Source organism: Mastomys coucha, unplaced genomic scaffold, assembly GCF_008632895.1.
Source record: "Mastomys coucha isolate ucsf_1 unplaced genomic scaffold, UCSF_Mcou_1 pScaffold14, whole genome shotgun sequence".
NCBI classification, from domain to species: Eukaryota; Metazoa; Chordata; class Mammalia; order Rodentia; family Muridae; genus Mastomys; species Mastomys coucha.
In genome coordinates, this window is record NW_022196896.1 from 70,960,954 (window position 1) to 70,982,220 (window position 21,267).

The 21,267-nt window shown below is 45.8% G+C and overlaps 1 protein-coding gene across 5 annotated transcripts in view; it reads right to left on the bottom strand.

Annotated features, from left to right (window-relative positions):
* Positions 1 to 1,042: 1,042 nt before the first annotated feature.
* Positions 1,043 to 21,267, bottom strand: part of Fhl2 (four and a half LIM domains 2) — a 75,256-nt gene continuing 55,031 nt past the window's right edge. For all 5 annotated transcript variants that reach the window (XM_031367355.1, XM_031367356.1, XM_031367354.1 and 2 more), the window contains exons 3-6: positions 19,654 to 19,828; positions 9,356 to 9,525; positions 5,964 to 6,150; positions 1,043 to 1,634 (exon numbers count right to left, since the gene is read on the bottom strand). In XM_031367355.1, coding sequence (XP_031223215.1) covers positions 1,483 to 1,634; positions 5,964 to 6,150; positions 9,356 to 9,525; positions 19,654 to 19,828 — 684 coding nt within the window. In that variant the 3' untranslated portion in view covers positions 1,043 to 1,482. The remainder of the gene's footprint in view (positions 1,635 to 5,963; positions 6,151 to 9,355; positions 9,526 to 19,653; positions 19,829 to 21,267) is intronic.

A 21,267-nucleotide genomic window follows, 5' to 3' on the forward strand; every position in this document is an offset into this window, starting at 1 on the left:
TCAAACTGTCTTTTCTTAGGAAATAAAAGGTAGAAACATTGCCAGGCTACCATCCTGAAGAGAAATGAATCTATTCCAGTCACACAAGTCGGGCTCACTGTGTCCTAGCTTAGCCACTAGGTGAGATTCTTTGGCGGACTGCTCCTGCAGTCTGAGTTGTCTGTGTGTCTGTGTATTGTTGTTCCTCTTTAGTGAGATCCTGAAGATGAGCTGGATACATCTGTACCATTCTGTACTTCCTGTGCCTGTGAGGCTGAGGCAGCAAGATGGGTACCGAGTGAGAGTCTGACAGCTCCTATGCATCCATGCACACACAGTCACACTCCTACACACATTCACATACATATTCACATATACATACATATGTATACATACACATTCACACACTGACACACATTCACACACATGCTTTTACATACACATTCACACATACATACTTATATATACACATTCACACACATTTATACAGACACATTCACACATACATACTTATACATACACATTCATTTACACACACACGTACTTTATACACATTTATACACATATTCCCACACATATACTTATGCACATTCACACATATTTACACACACACACACACACACACACACACACACACACTGGAGCTCTCAGTGCCTCAGTGCTCAGTGCACCCTCCCTTGCTATGGTGCCGAACTGAGGGAACTAGGTACTGTCTTTGGCCTTGTGTGGCTTGTGTCTTGATGGATTCGAAGGCAGTGTTACTGAGTGACTCAAAACTTGGGCTCCCTGTCATTAGCCTCCTAGTCTTGCTGCCATTCATACTATGTAACAGATTTACACATCAAATGTGTAAATTGTGTTCCAGGAGAAGGGAAGCCTGTGAGGGAGAAAAGTTGGTGCTACCGGAAGGCTTTCTTGAAACAAAGTGTGGTGCAATTTTGATGAACACCACCCCAGTCCAGCCTATACTGACCATCAGAACCTACTGCAAGCAGTGGTCACTGACCCTCAAAAGGGTTATGCGAAGTAAGACCCTAACATTTAATCATTATTCCACACCCTGTGCTTGGCAACATGTTTTATTCTGAATAATTTTATTGTAAGTCGCATAAATCTTACTCTAGGTTTTACACAAAAAGGAAGTCACAAAGCTGCAAATCCCAGCTCTCCCTTGAAAATACATTCAAGTTCATAACAAATGTTAATTGCACTTAAAAATTAAATAGGATGTGAAGGAAGGATGCATTAGAAAGACACTCAAGACTTTTCCACTTAATCTGCCTTGCATTTCTATAAAATTCCAAACCATCTTCCCATCCGGGGTTTACAGATGGATCTTGTCCCCACTGAGAAGTAAAGAACTAAAGGGTTTCAACAAACATGAAGCTGGGGCAGCGAGAGGAAGCCTCGTGGTGGCTGGTGGAAATCAGAACACAGCATTGCCTGGTTATGAAAGAAAACATCCGACTCTCTGTGTCACGCGCTGTGGTTTCTGTGCCACCTTCAGATGTCCTTTCCACAGTCAGGACAGAGGATGTCATCTCTCTCTGTGAGGAAGCCTCGCCCCACCAGAGACAGGGAGCACTTCTTACAGTTAAAGCAGTCGTTGTGCCATTGACGTTCCTCAAAAGAGATGTACTTTGTGCCACCCAGACCTGTGCACGAAAGAAAACACGGGTGACCAATCACTCCATTTGATCTGCTTCAACCTTTGTGCCCACATGCTCCGTGAACTTCAGACAAGCACTGAGAGCAGAGACTGCACATATAATCAACAACTCCGCACACACAACCTCAAGGAGCTCAGGGTCATCACAACAGAAACTGGGTACTAACAAGGGTACGATAACACTATGAAAAAGTGACGGTTTGGCCTGACTGTGTAGCTCAGTGATAGACCCCTTGCCTATAGGGTGTGAGTGACTGGCTTCCAACTCGAGCACCTTGAGAAGAAAGGTGTCGGCTCTTTCCTCAATTGTTAGGTTTTCTCCTGAAATGAAACCTGCTCCCCACAAGGAAAGGGAGCAAGTTCCTTGTGCTTTTGCTGAGTGCTCTAACAAAGGGAGTGGATGTAGGGAAGCAGAAGAGGAAAGGGTAGGAAAGGACCTAGAAACGTTCCGGGAAGGTCTAGGGAAGTACCAGCTTGCAGGGGGGTGACCCTGGGATCAGCTCTAGAAGCAGGAGCTGCAGGTGAGAGAAGGGGCTCAGTGAGTTGGGGTACGGTGTAGTGAAGGGAACACAGGATCACTGGTGAGAGCTGCCCCCTGAAAACATTAAGGACTAAACAAAACCAGTTTTATCTTTTCACAGTGCTGGAGGCAGGGGCCAGGCATCCTATGGAAGCAGTTGAGCACTGAGCTACACCCTGGGTTCCAGCATTGGTAAACAAAAAAACATGACTCATGTCTGACTGGTCCCCATGAGATGTTTAAGGTACACAGGCTGCCACCTGTACTATCAATGACAGGTGGTCTGTATGGCCGCTGGACACCCCGAAACGATAGACTATGTGGACTTATGTCACAGTTACCATCTGTCCTGGGGAAATTTAGGTAGTGTATTTCAGTTAATTAAAGTCCAGTATGATTATACTGTAAGAAAGTAGCTACCCCTCCACCACTCCACTACTATCAAGTTTAAGTTCTCAGACTTACAAAGACTCTAACTCACCAGGTAGGTCCTATCGTAACAAGCCCTTCCACACCGTGAAAATGTCATATTTGGCAAGCCATGCCAATTCTGGGTCCTTGCACATGACTCTATGAGGTACCTGCGTCTTTCCAAAGGCCACTTCTGCTGACTGGTGGAGGACATACCAGCAACACTTGTCAGCCCTCTTTTCCTAAATAGCTTGTGGGGGGTGGGGGGTGGGGAGGCAAATTCCTGGAGCTGAGGCTGTAATTCAATGGAAGAGTGCTTCCTAGTGTGTGTGAATTCCTGGGTTGGATTCACAGAACCACGAAGGGGGAGGGGGAGGAGCAACACCCTAGTATCTAGTTTCCATATAAATTGCCTTCCCTATTCCTAGAACCAGAATGTTGCCACTGGCCCTGGGCAGAATTTCATCTGGGCTTCAGGCTTGCTGTTGTAACTCTTCTGCACCTCTGAGTCACCTAGGAAGCACTGAAAAGTTCCCAGGGCTGCTAAAGGCTTGGAAAACGGTGATGTCTCTTCTTAGCATTGGCATCTGGATGAGCTGCAGATACAAGATACTTTTTATTTTTATTTTAAGGTTTGTGTTTTAGTCTTTATGTGTGTTGACCTGAAAATATCTCTGTGTACAACGTGTAAGCAAATGGCCAGAAGAAAGTGTTGTGTTCCTGGTACTGGAGTTACAGACAGTGTGTAGCATTATATGGGTATTGGGACTTGAAACCAGGTCCTCTGGAAGAACATCCAGTACTCTTAACCACTGAGTTAACCTCCAGCCTCCCTCTAAGAAGATTTTAGGATGCGCTGGCATCTATGCCATTCCACACATCCTCACACTCTTAGTAAGTCCTACAGCACAGAGCCTTGGCAAAGAGGAGCTCTGGTGGTGGGGCGTGTGTGTGAAGAAAAATGTGAGTGTCATGGGGGGTGGGGGCGTCTCCTTCGAGGCTCTTCTTTTGCCCCGAAATGCCAGCATATGCAACAAGAGGTGGGAATCGGAGCCCAACAGAACAAAGGGAAGACTCCAAAGAGGAATATATATATTCCTGCCTGCTTCCAGCACTGGGAAATATATATATAGAGAGAGAGAGAAAGAGACTATATATATATATATGTATATATATATACATATATACATATATGTATATATACATATATATACATATATATGTATATATATATAAAGAGACTATATATGTCTATATAGATATACATATATAGACATATATATATTCCCCTTAGATAATATAATTGTCATATATTCTTATATGAAATGTTTTACTATATATACAATATATATTCAATACACATATTATTATATTATTAATATATTATTATACATATAATATATATATTTATTTTTAGGTGGTTATATCCTATAATGTTCCTAACAAGACTGAACTGGCAAATATTGAACTACTGCTTTTAAGAAAGAGAGAGGTTTCTAAAATCCTCTGTTATGTTCCAAATGACCAAAGATGTTACTCTATGCATGCCTCTCTCTGAATATTAGACATTTTAATTTAAAATCACTGACAATAAAACTGGTCAACACCACTAGAATGCTTGAATAAACCTTCTCTAACATGTTTCCTCTCTTAAGGCACATTGCCTTCTTACACTCAGGGGCACTACATGGGAATGTCCTGTCCCCCAGGCACAAAAAATGTAAAAGACAAAAACAACCCCACATCATTGTGGGATACATTATTTAAGCAGGGAGCTAGAGGCCAGGCAGTGGTGGTGCATGTCTTTAATCCCAGCACTGAGGAGGCAGAAGGAGGTATCTCTGTGAGTTCGAGGCCAGCCTGGACTACAGAGTGAGTCCCAGAACAGCCAAGGCCACAGAGGAAGAAGGGAGTTAGAACACAGGGCCCAGAGCTTCATTTGTCCAGTGTCAGCCAAAAGCATAGATGCATGGGAACTCAAACCCACTGGTGCTCTGTGAACATCTGTGGGTCACTACAAGCAACCTGGATATTGATTTAAGGTTGCATATCTAGATAGATAGATAGATACTGTGGTCAATTATGGATGAGAAGTAAGCTTCGCTGCACTTAGAAAATTCTAAAGTAGTGTTTTCCAATTATCCATAAAAGCAGTCACTAGAATCAGATGTCTCAACAAAACTGAACTATTTTATATATTTTAATTTTACATGCAAATAAAACATAAACTCTGGGTACACGCCCAAGGCCTGCCAGCTGGGAAGGTACATAGGAGCAAGGCAACTTGGTTCTAGGCTAGGTACACAACGGTATGCAAGTGTGTCTGTATAAAGACCCTGCAAAGCTATAGGGGAAAGTCTGGGCCTTGCTGCTTCTTGCCACGTATGTCTGCTGACTGTGCATCAGGGAGGACGCAATAGTGGGCTGGTTAGCTGTGTGTCAACTCTATACCACCTAGAGTTGTCTGGGAAGAGGGAACCTCTTCCTGTAGCCAAGTAGTCTGTTGGGCATTTTTTTGATTAATGATTGACGTGGGAGGGACTAGGCCAATATGGAGAGTGCAACCCCTGGACAGATGGTCCTGGCTTATACAAGCAAGTATGTTGAGCAAGACAGGAAGAGGAAGCCAGTAAGCAGCAGTCCTCCATGGCTCTGCCTGGATTCCTGCCTTCAGGTTCCTGCCCCTTTTCTCTTCATGATGGAGTATGAACATCAAGATGAAATAAACCCTTTCCTTCACATGTCACTTTTAATCATGGTGTTTATCAGAGCAACAAAAACAGGTAGACTGAATGAATGGGATTGGAAAAAACTACTTCAAGAAACACTCCTATATATGACAGCATACTTGCACCCCCATCCCCTGCCACTGATTGGTACATGGTGAAAAATCAAAGGGCTTTAGTCTGAAGCCAGTAGTCTCTACCTTCCATATCTTCAGCACACTCAATAGCTCACTCCAAATACTGGTGTGTCAGCCAGGCACATTTTGGGCTCTCACTTTGTCAAACTCTCTGGGGACTGTGCTATGAATAAACTGCTCAGAATGTGTCCCCATCTAGCTGTGGTTTGTGATTCGAAGAGTCTCATTAAGATGACATGAATACTTCAAATACCAAGTCTGCTGTTCGGGCTGAAGTGCACCATTCATTTCGTTCATGTGACTATAATAGACTCAGACCCAAGCAGAAACACTCAATGGCCGGCCAATGGTTCTACATGACCAGGCTTAAGGGAAAGTCACCAGCTGTGTTCTGAGGATGCAGAAATGTTTGTTGGGCTCAGAGTCTCAAGATATTAACAACACCCTTGTGCTAACACTCTAGACGTCCATGTAGTTGCAGGCAGTCTATGCCCTGGCAATGGCCTTCCCAGAACACTTACCACTAATGGGGTTGGTGCACCCAGCACATTTCTTAGCATACAAGTCACAGAAGCAGGTCAGGCAGTATGGAAACTCATCCCGTGCTGTGAAGCGTTGCCCAGATAGCTGCTTCTTGCAGGCTGTGCACACAAAGCACTCCTTGTGCCAGGGCTGCTCCCGGTAAGTAACACCCCCTGTGGTGATAGGCTGGGGGAGACAAGTGTAAGAGTCAGGGCTACCCCTGTTTCTGGGAAACATCTGTCGCTGCTGTTGCCCATGGATGATGTAAGGCACGCCCCACCCCCACCCCCAACAAATGTGCAGTTTGTTAAAGTCGACATGGAGGGACCCATGGCTGCAGCTGCATAGGTAGCAGAGGATGGCTTTGTCGGTCATCAATGGGAGGAGAGGCCCTTGGTCCTGTGAGGGCTCAATGCCCCAGTGTAGGGGAATGCCAGGACCAGGAAGTAGAAGTGTGTGGGTTGGTGAGCAGGGGGAGGGGGGAGAGGATAAGGGGTTTTCGGAGGGGATACCAGGAAAGGGGATAATATTTGAAATGTAGATAAAGAAAATATCTAATAAAAAAAAAAGAAACTTCATACCCCAGGCACCTCATGTTACCATCCATACCATTGCTATGGTTCCTGGCTTTCTCCCTAGCGATGCCGGGTCTTTAGGTTTCACAGTAGTGCAGGGGAACAGAAGGTATAGGGTGCTATGGGGCATTGCCACCATCCCAAATAGGAAGGTGGCACAGTGGTGGAGTCATGATCAGAGATAACATTGAAGGCATCGACTGCTACTTCTGAGCAGCAGCCCTGAGACCCTGTAGCTAGAGACCTCAGTCACTCAGTTCTATCTAAAAAGTGGAAGTGATGAAGAGAAAACGATGAATCTCTGTGGAAGCTTTCCTTCAAATCCCAGCAGCTGCTGGCCTCTCCAGCTCTGGTCTCATGCTCAACCTGTGCAGTAACTAGACAGGCAGAGGCATTCTGGAATGTGCATCCCCTGGTGTGGCCTGAAGGGATCAGCATCCTGGAGGCCTTTATCCTCGCCCTCTCTTACAATCATAGAAGATTTCTGAAGAAGCTGCAAGGTGATAAACAGCTTGCCATGTCTCAACTGCATCCAGTAACCTCCAAATATTGCTTTTCATATGAATTTAAAATCATGGTAGAGGGTGAGTCTCAGCTCAACATGACTGGCCACAAAAGACAGAAGGGAAATGCTCCGGGACACACACCCCAGGCCTCTTTACTTTTTGAACAGTATGGCAACATTTCGCAATTTCTGAAGACCCTGCATGAAGCCTGTGTGGCAAGATGCTATTTCTATGCTGCCCATGAAGCAACTGAGACCCAGGCATTGCCCAAGAATTAAGTCACAGGCAGTTAATGACAAGGCAAGAAGGAGAATCAGGATTCCCTTCTGTCCTGGGCTCTTGTCATTAAACCACACATGAGAAATCATGTGTTGGTCACTCCCCTGCCCCAGAAATGGAATTTATGAAAAATATTCTGGGTCTCCATGTTCTGGGAGACACAGGAAGCATGTGTATGTAAGATGACATTTGCTCTGCCTTGAGTTTCCCCTGGTCCTCCCTATGTGCTCTGGATCCATACCCTTCACACTCTCCTACTCTCCTCTGTCTTCTACACCCTGTGCTCCTCCACTTCCTTCCCTCCCCTCATTTCCTTCCCCTCCCCATTCCTTTCCCCCTTCCTTCCCCTCCCTCACTTCTTCCTTTCCCCCCACTTCCTCCCTCCTCCTCCCCCTCCTCTTTCCCCTCCCTCTTGCCCCTTTCCCTCCCCACTCCTTTCTCCCGTTTCTTCCCCTCCCTCACTTCTCCTCTCCCCCACTTCCTCCCTTCCCTTCCTCCTCTCTCCTTCCTCCCTTCCCCTTCCTACCCTCCCCATTCCTCCCCTTCTATTTCTTTCCCTTTCCTACTTTCCCCCTTCCTCCCCCTTCCTTCTCCTACCCCTTCTACCTCACCTCTTTTATTCACCCCCTCTCACCGCTGCTCCTCCTCTCTTCATACTTTCCACCTCCTCCCACTCCCTCCACATCTCCTCACACCCTCCACCACCCCCTTTCACACCACATCATCAGGCTCAGCTTCACTTCAGCTTAAGCATGGCTTTCTTGGAGATTTCTTTCCTCAACACCCCCACCCTCCACCCTCCACCCCACCTTAGCTGGTTTTTCTTTTATTGCTGTTTGTTTGTTTTATCTTTCTTATTCTTAAAGCTGGTTCTTATTGTTATCTACTCTGTGACCAATCTGTCCTGTCTCACAGCACATGTATCAAGACACCTTGCTGGCTGCAGAATCATTTCCACATGGATTAAAAATCCAGCCTTTGAATGTCCTGCCCGCCCTCAGATCCCTGGTGCCATAGGGCTCCTTTCCTTGTCTGAGGATGGATGTACCTAGCTTGAAAGCCCTGAGAGTATGTAGGGAGCACATATACAAAGGCATACACCCACAAGACTGTGCCTCCTGCACTTTTGCAACTAAAAGGACCACACCGATGGGCCAATGACAGGAGGGGTGACTCAAAGGAGCCACGGGGACTGCTATCATGGTGTTGCTACATGGAGTCTGTAGGGGTGCCTACAGATTTGTAGCCCTGGCAGTGGAGCTGATCTCCAGGTCAATAACCTCTAAACAGTGCTCAGGTTTCTGCTGTGCATATGCACAAATAAGTAGACTCTATGGCAAACATACACGAATGGACACAGCATTCAGGATGCGCTATCAGCCTTGCTTACAGAGTTCATTACAGGTGAACCCATATTGAGAGCTTCCCCTAACCACATCGGGATGAGCCTTGCTGGAAGGGACCGAACTGTTTCCAAGCCCGAAGAGGTGGCTACACAGCAGAGAGAGATCCCAGAAGAAACAAGTGCAGAAGCAAACTGAGCAAAGAAGGGCCACAGATGTGGTGGAGGGCAGTGCAGCAGGGGTGTGAGGAGAGGGGAGAGCATAGGTGAGCAGGGAAATGAGTGGGGAGAAGGGCTTAACAGGCTGGTAACATGGGACTCGCTGGAGGTGTCACCATCCGTGGAGCTGTATGTGGGAGGGTGTGGCACACCTCCTCTGTGGTTCTTGTTTATTCCGGATCAGCTTAACAGAGATTGGTTAAGGATAAGGACTTTCCCGAGTTTCCCTTTCCCCCAACATCAGGTAATACCATTTGGAAATGTTCTTGAAGAGATGATTTTTCTCTTTGAAAAACAAAGACCAGATCACAGACCCAATAGATCAACACACAAACACCCAGGAGAACTGACATGCAAGGCAGGAATGGGCAAGCTCTCATAGCATAGAGGTGTGACAGGTGTTCTTTCATGACAGTTGGGCCAAGGATGGAAGCTGAGAAGGACAAGAGGCCCCAAGGGATCCCGAGCACCTTTTTGCACTGCACGCACTGCAGGGCATACTGCTTCTCATAGCAGGGCACACAGAAGTTCTGATTCTCCTTAGGTATGAAGCTCTTGGTTCCAATGGGCTGCTGGCAGCGTTGACAGGTGAAGCAGGTCTCGTGCCAGCTGCTGCCCTTGTATTCCATCTTGCGGGTACCTGTGGTCAGTGGCGAGAGAAATCAGTGGCTGCCATTAGACTGGCTGGGGTCCCAGTAACGTGCCTCCAGAGCCTGTTACCTCCTAGTGTTATATGATATGGCACGTCTCTCCTGCTCTCAAAGGCTCAACTCTAACTGGAGATAATTTCTATTTTGCCTTTTGTTTCAACGCTATACATGCAATCCTAGGACAATATGGTACATAGTAGGTACTTGAAGTTTACATTAAATATGGTGGTAGGGAATGTGAAGTGGAAATAAAAAATTAATAAAATAAATATCAATAAATTTAATTAATAAATTAAAATTAACAAAATAAAAAATTTCAAGTGCTTTTTTTTGTTTGTTTTTTGTTTTTGTTTTTGTTTTTTTCGAGACAGGGTTTCTCTGTATAACCCTGGCTGTCCTGGAACTCACTCTGTAGACCAGGCTGGCCTCGAACTCAGAAATCCGCCTGCCTCAGCCTCTCAAGTGCTGGGATTAAAGGCGTGCGCCAACATCGCCCGGCTCAAGTGCATTTCATGTGGTAAAAACATAGATGAAATTCAGCATAGTTAGTTAATCCTTATGTGGTGGGGTTGGTGAAGGTCACGACTTAGCAACAATTGCTCTCTATACTCATGGTTAAACTTCCCATGGTTTCAGTCATCTGTGGTCATACTCAGGTCAAACTGAAAATATTTAATGGAAAATTCCAGAAATACACAATTCATTCATTAAAGAAAATTGCACATCTTTCTGTATAGTATGATGAGATATTGTACTCCCCTACCCAGTGTACAAGGATGGGTATTATCCTGTTGCCCAGGGCATCCATACTGCATTTGCTACCAACCCACCTCAATGCAAGACCAACTATCATGACACCACAGTCCTTGGGTTCATATAACCTTATTTTACTTACTCTTACTGTGTCCAATACACATTAATTTTTGTCCTAAAGCAGAGTAAATGTAGGCTTAGTGGTATCCATGGTGAGTCTCAGAATATACTCGCTAAAGAGGGAGGGAATATTGTACATCCCCTGTGGAACTTTCATTAATCAACATCCCTCTGGCTCACAGTGAAGCAAAAGTGACTAGAGGCTATGGATATGGCTCAGCAGGTAACATCTCTTGCCATGAGAGAGCCTGACAACCTGAGTCCAATCCCCAGAACCCACCACAGAATAAGCAAGTCAAGGGGTAGCCTTTGACCTCCACAAGTGCACTGTGGCATGTACATGCCCCTACACACACACACACACACACACACACACACACACACACACACACACTAATCACTAATAATAATAAATGAATGTCTGTGGAGTTGATGACCTGGTACCTCCAGCCCAGTGCAGTGAGGCACTACAGAAGCACCTGCTGTGTGAACCACATTGTGATGGATCTCTCTGGTTTTCCACCCTGTGCTGTGACCTAAGAAGGAGAGCTACTCTAGTCACCACTGTCATTGCACATTTCTATCACCCTTCAGTCAATATGCCCTAGAAATTAGTTTACTCCACCATCAACAACCTTAACCAACAGGAAACACTCTGCATTTATTGACTGATTCTTTTCTATATTCCTTGACATGTGTGTATAGTTATAAAATGAGCGAATTCAAAATTGAAGCTGTGTGTGATACTCTTTGTATGATGTAGTAGACTAGGAAAAGAGGTTACGTGGAAGGAAATAAGTGTAGGGTCTTGTGTATGTGATACTTCAGGGATATCCCACAGCAGTCTGTTTCTTTTTTGTTTGTTTTGTTTTGTTTTGTTTTGTTTCTGGTTTTTTTCGAGACAGGGTTTCTCTGTGTAGCCCTGGCTGCCCTGGAACTCACTCTGTAGACCAGGCTGGCCTCAAACTTAAAAACCCACTAGCCTCTGCCTCCCAAGTGCTGGGATTAAAGGCAGGCAGCACCACTGCCCAGCTTGCTGTCTGTTTCTTAATTGGGGTTTATTTTGTCTGCTTTATGGTAGTGCTAAGAGGGCCTCTTGCATGCTAGGAAGGATTCCACCACTCTACCCACAGCCCACAAAGAATTCACTATCATAGCCTCTGTTCTTTTTCTAACAGCAGAGGAACTGCAGAATAGTTGAATTTGTGACAGACACTGTATCATTTGCAACTGGAAAAAAAAAAAACATGTTTCTGGCTTAAAAAAAAAAAAATTATAAGGTGTTGCTATCTCTAGCCCTGGCTGGCCTTAACCTCACAAATCTCCTGGTTCAGCTTCTAGTGTGTGGATTCTCCATGCAGTCCCACATCTGGCTTTTATGGCTTTGATGAGAAATATTTCCAGTTGTGTGGATCATATAAAGGATGCAGAATGTGGGCGATTTCAACCTAGGCTTCTGGAATGGGGCTAGGTAGCTGGAAGGGACCCACTGCTCCAGACACAGCAGAAGTACACTGAATAGTGCAAGCAACTATGAACTAGTCCTTAGCTCTCAGTCAAAACAGCAAGGTTTGGGCTTTATTTTAGCTGTCCGGAGGGCTAGTCAGGAGACATCTGTGCTGTTGGTGGCTAGGGATGCATTGAGAATTCTTAGATGGTTATTAGACAGCATACTTGGGTCACTTTCTCAGCTTCTAACTCTTCCAAGAGGTTCTATCTTCCATAGACTATGTAAAATGTGCAGCATACATATGTGGGTAGCACACTGCGCCTTCTAAAGTGGAGGTACACAGGCTGTTGTGGGGGATGATGGATCTTGCACTGAAAATGACATTGAACAACCAGGGTGAGGATGAGAATGGGTAGCTTTCAAATGTGTTTTCTTGGTGCTCAGAGGCTGGCTTCTCTACTACCATGAGCATCTCGGTCCTCTGCTCCTGTCTCTGAGACATTAAGCAGCCCACCAACCAAGGGATTTCTCACCAAATACAGTCAGCTACAGCTCTCCAAGGCTTGTTCTCGGTGTGTGCTGAGGTAAACATGTTTTGGTTCCTTGAAACAGGGTCTGACTTTGTAGCTCTGGCTACTATAGGATTTATTATTTACAGCAGGCTAGTCTAGAACTTACATCTATCCTTCTGCCTCTACTCATGAGTGCTGGTATTACAAGTATATGCCACCATGCTGGTCTCTGAAGTAAATCTTATAGCAACACGGGGTTGGGAAATTGCACCCTCAGGGAACATGATAGGAAGGCCACCCATTGCCATGGCCATAGGCTGCAGAGTTACCATGCAATGTGGCTAGTATGGTCTTGTTCCCATCCAAACAGACAAGTGAGGAGTCAGGAACATGTGGGTGCAAGATTAGAGGTGGCCAGTCTCCTTGAGCCCTTCTTTCTCTGATACCAGCAAGAAAACAGATGACAGGGGCCTAGCATTTAGTTTGTGTGAACTAGCAAGTCCCAGGACAGGATTACAATGAAATTCTAGTTTTCTGTCTTGTCAGTGTGGTGTGTGAGGCTGGGTAAGGAGAAGGCCTTGGACTAAGTCCTGTAAACCTGAATCCACTACCAAAACCGCGCAGAAGCTCTGCCCACTATTCACTTTGTCCTTTTGTTTTTATGTTTTAATAGGTATATGATATTTACATGTATCTAATAGAGTATAATATTCTAACCAAAGACTGTAAACAGGGAGATCAAATCAGGGCCATTTCAATGTACAGGTGTGTCTGCAATATCAGCCATTCAGAAGGCTTTAGCAAGAGGATCCCTTGAGCCTAGAGTCTGAGGCAAGCCTGGCAATGCAGAGAGATCCCATCTCCTAAAATCTGAACAATTAAAAACAACAATCCCATCGGTCTAGGTGCTGCCGTGAATATGGTTTTTAGATGAAAAACCTGTTTGCAGCCAGCAGACTTAGAACGAAGCAGATTATACCCCTTGCAACAGAGAGGTCTCCTCCAATCTGCTGAAAACCTTGTGAGCAAAGAACAAAGTTTCCTCCAGGGTAGGAATTCTCAAGACCAACTCAAAGAAAGCTTGCATGCCTTCAGTCTTATGAATTCTGGATGGGTCAATGCACATGACCTCCAGTGTACAAAGGGACATGTGTGTGTGTTAAGGTCCCATCAGCGATATTCTATATTCAAAGTAACTCCGGTTGGCGGGGTTCACTTAACTATGCCCTGACAGAGGACAGTCTTGCAGACATGATGTCCCTGTGATGTAAGCAGACCAAGGCCTGAATAGCTCCTGGCCACACCTAGGGCATAAGGCAAAGAGCACTTAAGTTCTCCGTCCAGCACCATGGACTATATGGGGATGCCCCATTGAGATAGATCCCAGGACTGCTGTTATTGTATCCTGTTAGAGAGGCCATGTGTGCTCGCTACAGCAAAAGGCCTCTGCAATGCCTCTGTCCTCCATTTCACAGCTATGTTCCAGAACCCAAGTGAAGGAAATGAGTTACCCTGCATAGTGAGCTTCCTCGTCCATTTGTTCTGTACCCACGCAGGTGTAATACACTGTTTTTTTTTTTTTTTTTAAGACACAAAAACACCCTCATACGTGGAGCTGACCCAGCTGCTCTCTGCAGACACAAGTCCTTCCTCTGTACCATTACCTCCCAGGGCCCGTCTGCCTGCTCACAGGCAGGAAAGATCCTAGCACTGGTTGACTAGGCATAAAGGATAGGGAAAACTGGAGGAACAGTGGACACAGGAGTCACACAGAAGAGGGTGGAGCACTTCAGAGGTGAACGAACAAAGCCAAAAAAGGGAGAACAGAAGCAGAAGTAATTAGACCTTGAGGCTGGACTACAGCAGTATGTATGGTTGGCTACAACTATGTACTAACTAAGCTACTATGTAGCTGTGTAGCTGGGCTGCAGCTGTGTGACTAGGCTGCAGCTATGTGGCTGGCTACAGCTGTGTGGCTTGCTGTAGCTGTGTGGCTGGGCTGCAGCTGTGTGGCTGGGCTGCAGCTGTGTGGCTGGCTGCAGCTGTGTGGCTGGGCTGCAGCTATGTGGCTGGACTGCTATTGTGTGGCTGGACTGCAGCTGTGTGGCTGGCTGCAGCTGAATGGCTGGCTGCAGCTGTGTGGCTGGCTGCAGCTGTGTGGCTGGCTGCAGCTGTGTGGCTGGGCTGCAGCTGTGTGGCTGGCTGCAGCTGTGTGGCTGGCTGCAGCTGTGTGACTGGGCTATAGCTGTGTGACTAGGCTACAGCTGTCTGGCTGGGCTGTAGCTGTGTGGCTGGCTGCAGCTGTGACTGGGCTGCAGCTGTGTGGCTGGGCTGCAGCTGTGTGGCTGGCTGCAGCTGTGTGGCTGGGCTGCAGCTGTGTGGCTGGGCTGCAGCTATGTGGCTGGACTGCTATTGTGTGGCTGGACTGCAGCTGTGTGGCTGGCTGCAGCTGAATGGCTGGCTGCAGCTGTGTGGCTGGCTGCAGCTGTGTGGCTGGCTGCAGCTGTGACTGGGCTGCTATTGTGTGGCTGGCTGCAGCTGTGTGGCTGGGCTGCAGCTGTGTGGCTGGCTGCAGCTGTGTGGCTGGGTTGCAGGCATGGTGAGGGTCTTAGAGAGACCCTACTCACCCGGGGAACTGCAAATTGACTTCCCTGGGCTGTTGTTTAGAAGACTACCAAATAATTCATTTGTTTTCCTTTTTTGAGACAGTCTAGTGCTGGTTTTGTCTGTTGGTTTGTCTGCTTTTGTCAACTTAATATGAAGTAGAATCACTTGGGGAGATGGAGCTTCCATTTTGAAATGCCCCCATCAGACTGACCTGTAGGGCAAGCCTCTTGGTTGATGATCGACATGGGAGGGAGCAGCCTTTGGTGGGCAGTGCTCCAATGCCTACTGCCATAATCCCTCTTGGGCCCTCAGTTTCTAATTAATGTGGTTTAAAATTCCCGCATCACCAACTGCCATGCAGCTATGTCTTCCCACCCCTCCCCAGCTGTGCTTCCGGCTGGGCGCTTCTGTTCCTGTCACAGTGTGTCACAGTCATTTAAAAGTCGTATTAACCAGAAAAATGTTGTAGCAATAAGAATCTATCTTACTGAAGGTCTAATTATCCCTTGGAAAAGTATTACTTCTCGCCCCATATATCTTCCCCAAATACTTCCCATATGTCAGTCTGTCACCCAGAACTCTGCAGTACCTCCTCTTTGCCAAAAGCAAAGCAAGCCAGAAATAAAGCAGAAAGTTAGTCACTCTCCCCCAGAAGGATCGGAGCTTGAGTGTGTGGATGTAGCTCAGCAGCAGGGTGTTCACTGGCATGTCGGAGGCCATGAACATCCACAGCGCCACAAGTCAGAATTTGACTTGAAATTGTCTCCTAAGCATCATGCTCTTCACACATGACACAGGATTATCTTCTGGTGACCCTGGATCTTAAAGTTAGTATTCAATCCATTGAAACTACAAACTTAAAAACCTTGACTTAAACTCCCTCCCTCTCCCTCTCCCTCTTCCTCCCCCCACCTCTCTCTCTCCCTCTCCCTCTCCCTCTCCCTCTCCCTCTCTCTCTCTCTCTCTCTCTCTCTCTCTCTCTCTCTCTCTTTCTCTCATGTGTGTGTGTGTGTGTGTGTGTGTGTGTGTGTGTGTGTGTGAGCACGTATGCTCATATGTTTGTGTGAGAGTGTGTGTGTAGACCACACATATGTGTAGAGCCCAGAGGCCAACTTCAGGTATCATCCCTCAAGAATTTGTTCATCTTTTTTCTCTCACTAGGACTTTAGGCTCAATCATCTGTCAGGGTCAGCTGGGATCTTCCAGATTCTGTATCACGCATCTTCATCTGCACATGAAGACACATTCACTGACAGATGTTGTAGTCAGCATTAAACAGCCTGTGTTCTTCACACAACAGCGAAACACAAAGGGAGTTTAAGTCAAGGGTTTTAAGCAGTAAACACTTAGACGCACCCAGGGAGAACGTATAGCCCCTCCACCTCCAACCCATCTTCTTTTAGGAGTTAACTGCTTCTGGGACTTGTATAATTTTCCTCTCCTTGGTAAAAATGGTTATTGTATCTGAGGCGGGGCAGACAGAAGAGAAACAAAAAGGTGACGGCATCTTTCAACAAAATCGCCATGAAGAGCTCACGTGGCCTGCCGCATGGGGGCGCACTACACATCTGCGGAAGGGGATTACTGTGGCTGGGACTGGAGCCTGGATACACACTTGATCCCAATGGCCAGCCAATGCTCCTCCTTCCTGTGAGCCGCGCCTGTAAGGGCTGTCTCAGAACGATCTCACAGGACTCCCTTCCTGGGTGAGGAAGACTGCTAGCCACAGGGCCACATGTGGCTAAAGCATGAATGAGTCAGCAAGTAGGGAGAGGACGGGCATCGGTCAACATCCACTTTGTCAGATCAGTGAGAACTTTGCAGATGTTCTTCGTTAAAGCCCTTTCTAGCCTCCGCATCTGTTCTGACCTGGGGGTTTCACATTTTACACACCGCTGTGAGGTGCTGAGAATCAGGCATTTTCTGACTGGGCCTAACTTCTATTGCTTTTCCAGCCCTAATTTCTATTGCTTTTACATGTAAAGAAATGATGATGATGATGATGATGATGATGATGATGATGATGATGATGATGATGATGATGATGATGATGATGATGATGATGATGATACTTCCAGTTCCTACTACTTGGAATAATGAGGTGGTGGGATCATTTGAGCTTTCTTACTGCCCCTCCCCCATCGTGTAATTGGCTGGCCTAGGACTCAGAGATCTGCTGTGTCTCCAGCTATAGAGTGCTGAGACTAAAGGTGTGTCCCATCACACTTGGCACTGAATAGAATTCTTAAAGAAAAATAATCCTTTTAAATGGCTGTATGTTTCTCTCATTCATCAGTGGAGCGAAAGGAAGTTCGTCTAGACTTCTCTTTTAAATTTAACATATTTGATAGCTTTACTTAAAAGTTCTTTGATTAACTAACTTCAAATTCTTAAGTAGTTGCGAAACTGAGTTAAAATTATAGGCATTATGAGTAATTAAATATTATAAGTGCTAACATAGCTAATACATTAAGAAATTTCAACTAAAACCACAAGAATGGATCATTTTCTCAATATAGACATTAAAACTCAGAATCCCAAGGTTAACTCAGGTTTTTAAACTCTCATATACACTTTAGTAGTTACTTAATATTACTGTGGTCCCAAGGGTATGCAATCTACTGATACGGCAATATGTTATTGCGATCTACAATCATGTTAGATGCCATTTATGGCTCTCATGGGACGTACAAATCCTGTGGGGTACAGAATGGATACACCTGGTGATTCTAAAGTTTCTTAATATGTCTGCTTCTCCTTGATTCTAAACCTCCCTATAATTAAAGGATTTCAAAGACACTGTCTGGACACTTTAAACTATTTAGTTATCTTGTATAGAATCTGGCTGTGCCATCCAGGCTGGCCTGGAATGCTTTGCCTTCCTGTCTCAGCTTCCCAACTTCCGGGGTTTAAGACTGCATTAGCATACTTCCTTGTAAGCAATTTGAGTTCACTGCCTATACCCAGTCTGTCCACTCGAGGGCGCCTGATAACCTTGCTTGGACCACTGTCTGCACAGAATCCATCAGCCTCGTCCATATGAGTGGTTCAGAGCCTACACGCCCAAAGTTACATTTCCCCAAATTCCATCTGCTCACACTTGTCTCTATCCTCAATCAGCTTGCTGTACCTCTGCATCTAATGATCTGCTTACTGCTGCTTCCAACCTACCTAGCCTTTGGGGACAGTCTGTACTTTCATGGGTGGGTACTCTCCTCTGGCTTTGTGTATTTATCCAGTAGCTGCACAAAGCCAGCATGTCGAGCAGTAGCTACACGTGTGAGTATGACACATACTGAAAGCTACCTGGCTCTGAACCACCTGAGCTGGTATCACGTTCTAAACCATACCACCTTCTAAGCTGCTTGACATCAGAATCCTAGGTCAGGTTCTCTGAGCTGCTCTAAAGTCCATTTTTACATCGTGTATATGATAAGACTTGCTTCTTAAATCCCATATTTGCATATGTGCCTTTATGTGCATTTTTTTTTTCAGTGACGGTAATCAAACCCACACAGTAGGCATGGAGCTACAGCAGTCCTCCATATACTTTTATTAACTCACCTTGGCTGGCCTCTAATTCACAGAGATCTGCCTGCCATATGCCAGTATGTCAGAGATCTACGTCTGACATACTGAGATTAAAGGTATGCACTGCCAAACTTGGTCTTTCACTCACTTTTTACAAATAAAAGATTTCTTTTTCCTATACAAAGCTAAGAGAGAGAGCTCACATGAGAGCGAAAAAGCTCATCTCCAGGTAAAAATGAGACTTAGTATCATTATGCATAGCTCTTAACCCAGTTATGGTTCTGCCCTTTTTTGATGTCTGTCTATCTAGGACATAACGTCATGAGGTCAGGCAGAGGATGCAGCTAAGCAACATGTACTCTTGGCCAGGCTTGGCACACCAGAGCACAAATCATAGTTGTTGAAATAACCGAGTGTAAATTCAGCAAGCAGGGCAGAACAAGAAAGCACATGTACTGGGAGAAGTGAGGCAGAGGAGGAGATGCATTTCCAGGGAATTGCTGGCATTCCTTTTCTGGCCAGTTCTCTCTAGCCACAGGCTGCTGTATATCCTTGGCCAACCAACCACAGATCAAGAGTCCCGAAAGAAAATAATTGTATCCATTACAGAACTTACACAGACGTCTGTCATTACACCACACAGTATAACAGTGTTCATACACCACTTGCAGATTATTTTAAATATATGTGGAAATATTCTATACAAGAAGTAAGCATTTTGCATAGGGTGTTTGAGAACCTGTGGGTGTTGGTAGCTGGACCTAACCCCTGAGATACCAAAAGCTGACTGAACAGGAATTCCACTTCTCCTAATGATACACCTCACTCCTCTCCCACCCCCACATTTTGAGGGGTAGGGGTTGAGACAGGATATCTCTTGTATCCTTTGGATGTCCTGGTACTAGCTCTGTAGACACAACTCAGAAATCTGCCTGCTTCTGCCTACCGAGTGCTGGGATTAAAGGTGTTCGACATCACTGCCTGGTCACACCCCTGCATCTGAGATCAATGAACATATTCTGTGTTCAGGGTGGAGCCCTGAAGCATCATCACCAGTGTCTCTGGCTAACTGAGAGTCCCACCCCACAACCGACCACTAAACTGGCTCAGTGCAGCACGCACATGATAAAGGCATGGGTTCTGACCTGGCATGATGGTCTTCTTGCATTCCTGGCACTTGGACGAGTACTCGTTGGAATAGCAGTCAGTGCACAGCAGCTGCTCCTCCTTGGCAGCAAAAGGCTTATCCACCAGTGAGCTCCCACACCGGGAGCAGTGGAAGCAGCCTTCATGCCAGTGCCGATCCTTGTAGGACAAGTCCTAGGGAGGCAGACACACAGATCATCAGAGGCAGGACAGGAGAGGTGAAGCTATTGGTCTGACTCATAGTACAGGGGCCTTGGTCCACTACATTGCTGGAGTGTGTAGGTAAGAGAGGGAGGAGCCGAGGGACTAGGAGGAAGGAGGGCAGATTCTCCTGCGGACAAGCCTGGGCTGTATTTTCTTGATTGATGATTGATATGGGAGGTCTTACTATGCTTACCAGCTTACTATGGACTAGCGGTCCTGTGTGCTATTTACAAAGCAGGCTAAGCAAGTCACGGGGAGGGGGCAAGTCAGCAGTCAGCTTTTCTTCTCTGCCTCTGTAACTGTTCCTGCCTCCCCGTTCCTGCTCTGACCTCCTTTAGTGATAGAGTCTGGTCTGAGAGTTGTAAACTGAAGCAAGACTCTCCCCTGGGTGTTTCTTTTGGTCGCGATGTTTTCTCACAGCACTAGAAACCCTAACTCAGACACTGAACTAGGAGGCCTTGTTTCTGTGAGGTTCATGCTCCTCTGAACCCAGCTCCTTGCACATCAGTGGGCTGGTCCTTTGAAGAAATGGATCAGAGACATGGCTGACACACATGCTGGACTCCCATAAGTCAATGTATGATGAGAGTAGGGAATGAGAGAGCAGAAACCTAAACCTGTCTTTTGTAGGTTAAATACTGAAAGTAATTTTAGAAGAAAAAAATTTTGGTGGGGAGATCATATGTACTTTGTTGTATAGTTTGATAAATGAAATACAGTATAGTCTACTTTAATTTGAGGCCACCTGTCTGTGTGTTAAGTCACTACAAATTGCTAAGCTCATACAATGTGTACATTATCATTAGATGATATATCATATACATATATAGGTATCATTTGGGATTAGGGATAACCTGGACTCTCTCCATACATAATCCCCATCTTCAAAACTAAACCCCTTATGTGGCCAAGTAGCAGACAAAATTAAACAAACGTGAAAAATAAACTGCAGATATTTACACTGTGAATGATCGTAATCAGGACCACGCAAACTCACAATACTGCGTAGCCCTGAAATAGAATTAGGACTGAAGCTCAGAGACATTCCTAAGCTTGTCCACAGTCACACAGCTGGCATGTAGCCAAGTTAGGCAGTGGTATGGTTTCCACTGAACCACACCACATGAAGGTTGCTTTTTCAGAAATTAGCTGATCTTCTGCTGTAAGACATCATCCCACCAGTGAGGGATCAGACTGCCTTCCACGGTAGCCCACCATTGGACAGAAGTGAAAGGGCGAAGTCAGAAGCCTTTTTTGTAAGGTGGCCTACTGCCATCTGACAGCAACTCTGCTCAGGGAATGGGCACTGCACACACATGAAGGGGTCGCTTTTTATTAGTGAGGAGAAAAGCTGCACAATTTTGTTACTTTTCACTGTGACAGAACCCCACAATCAAGATAACATAAAG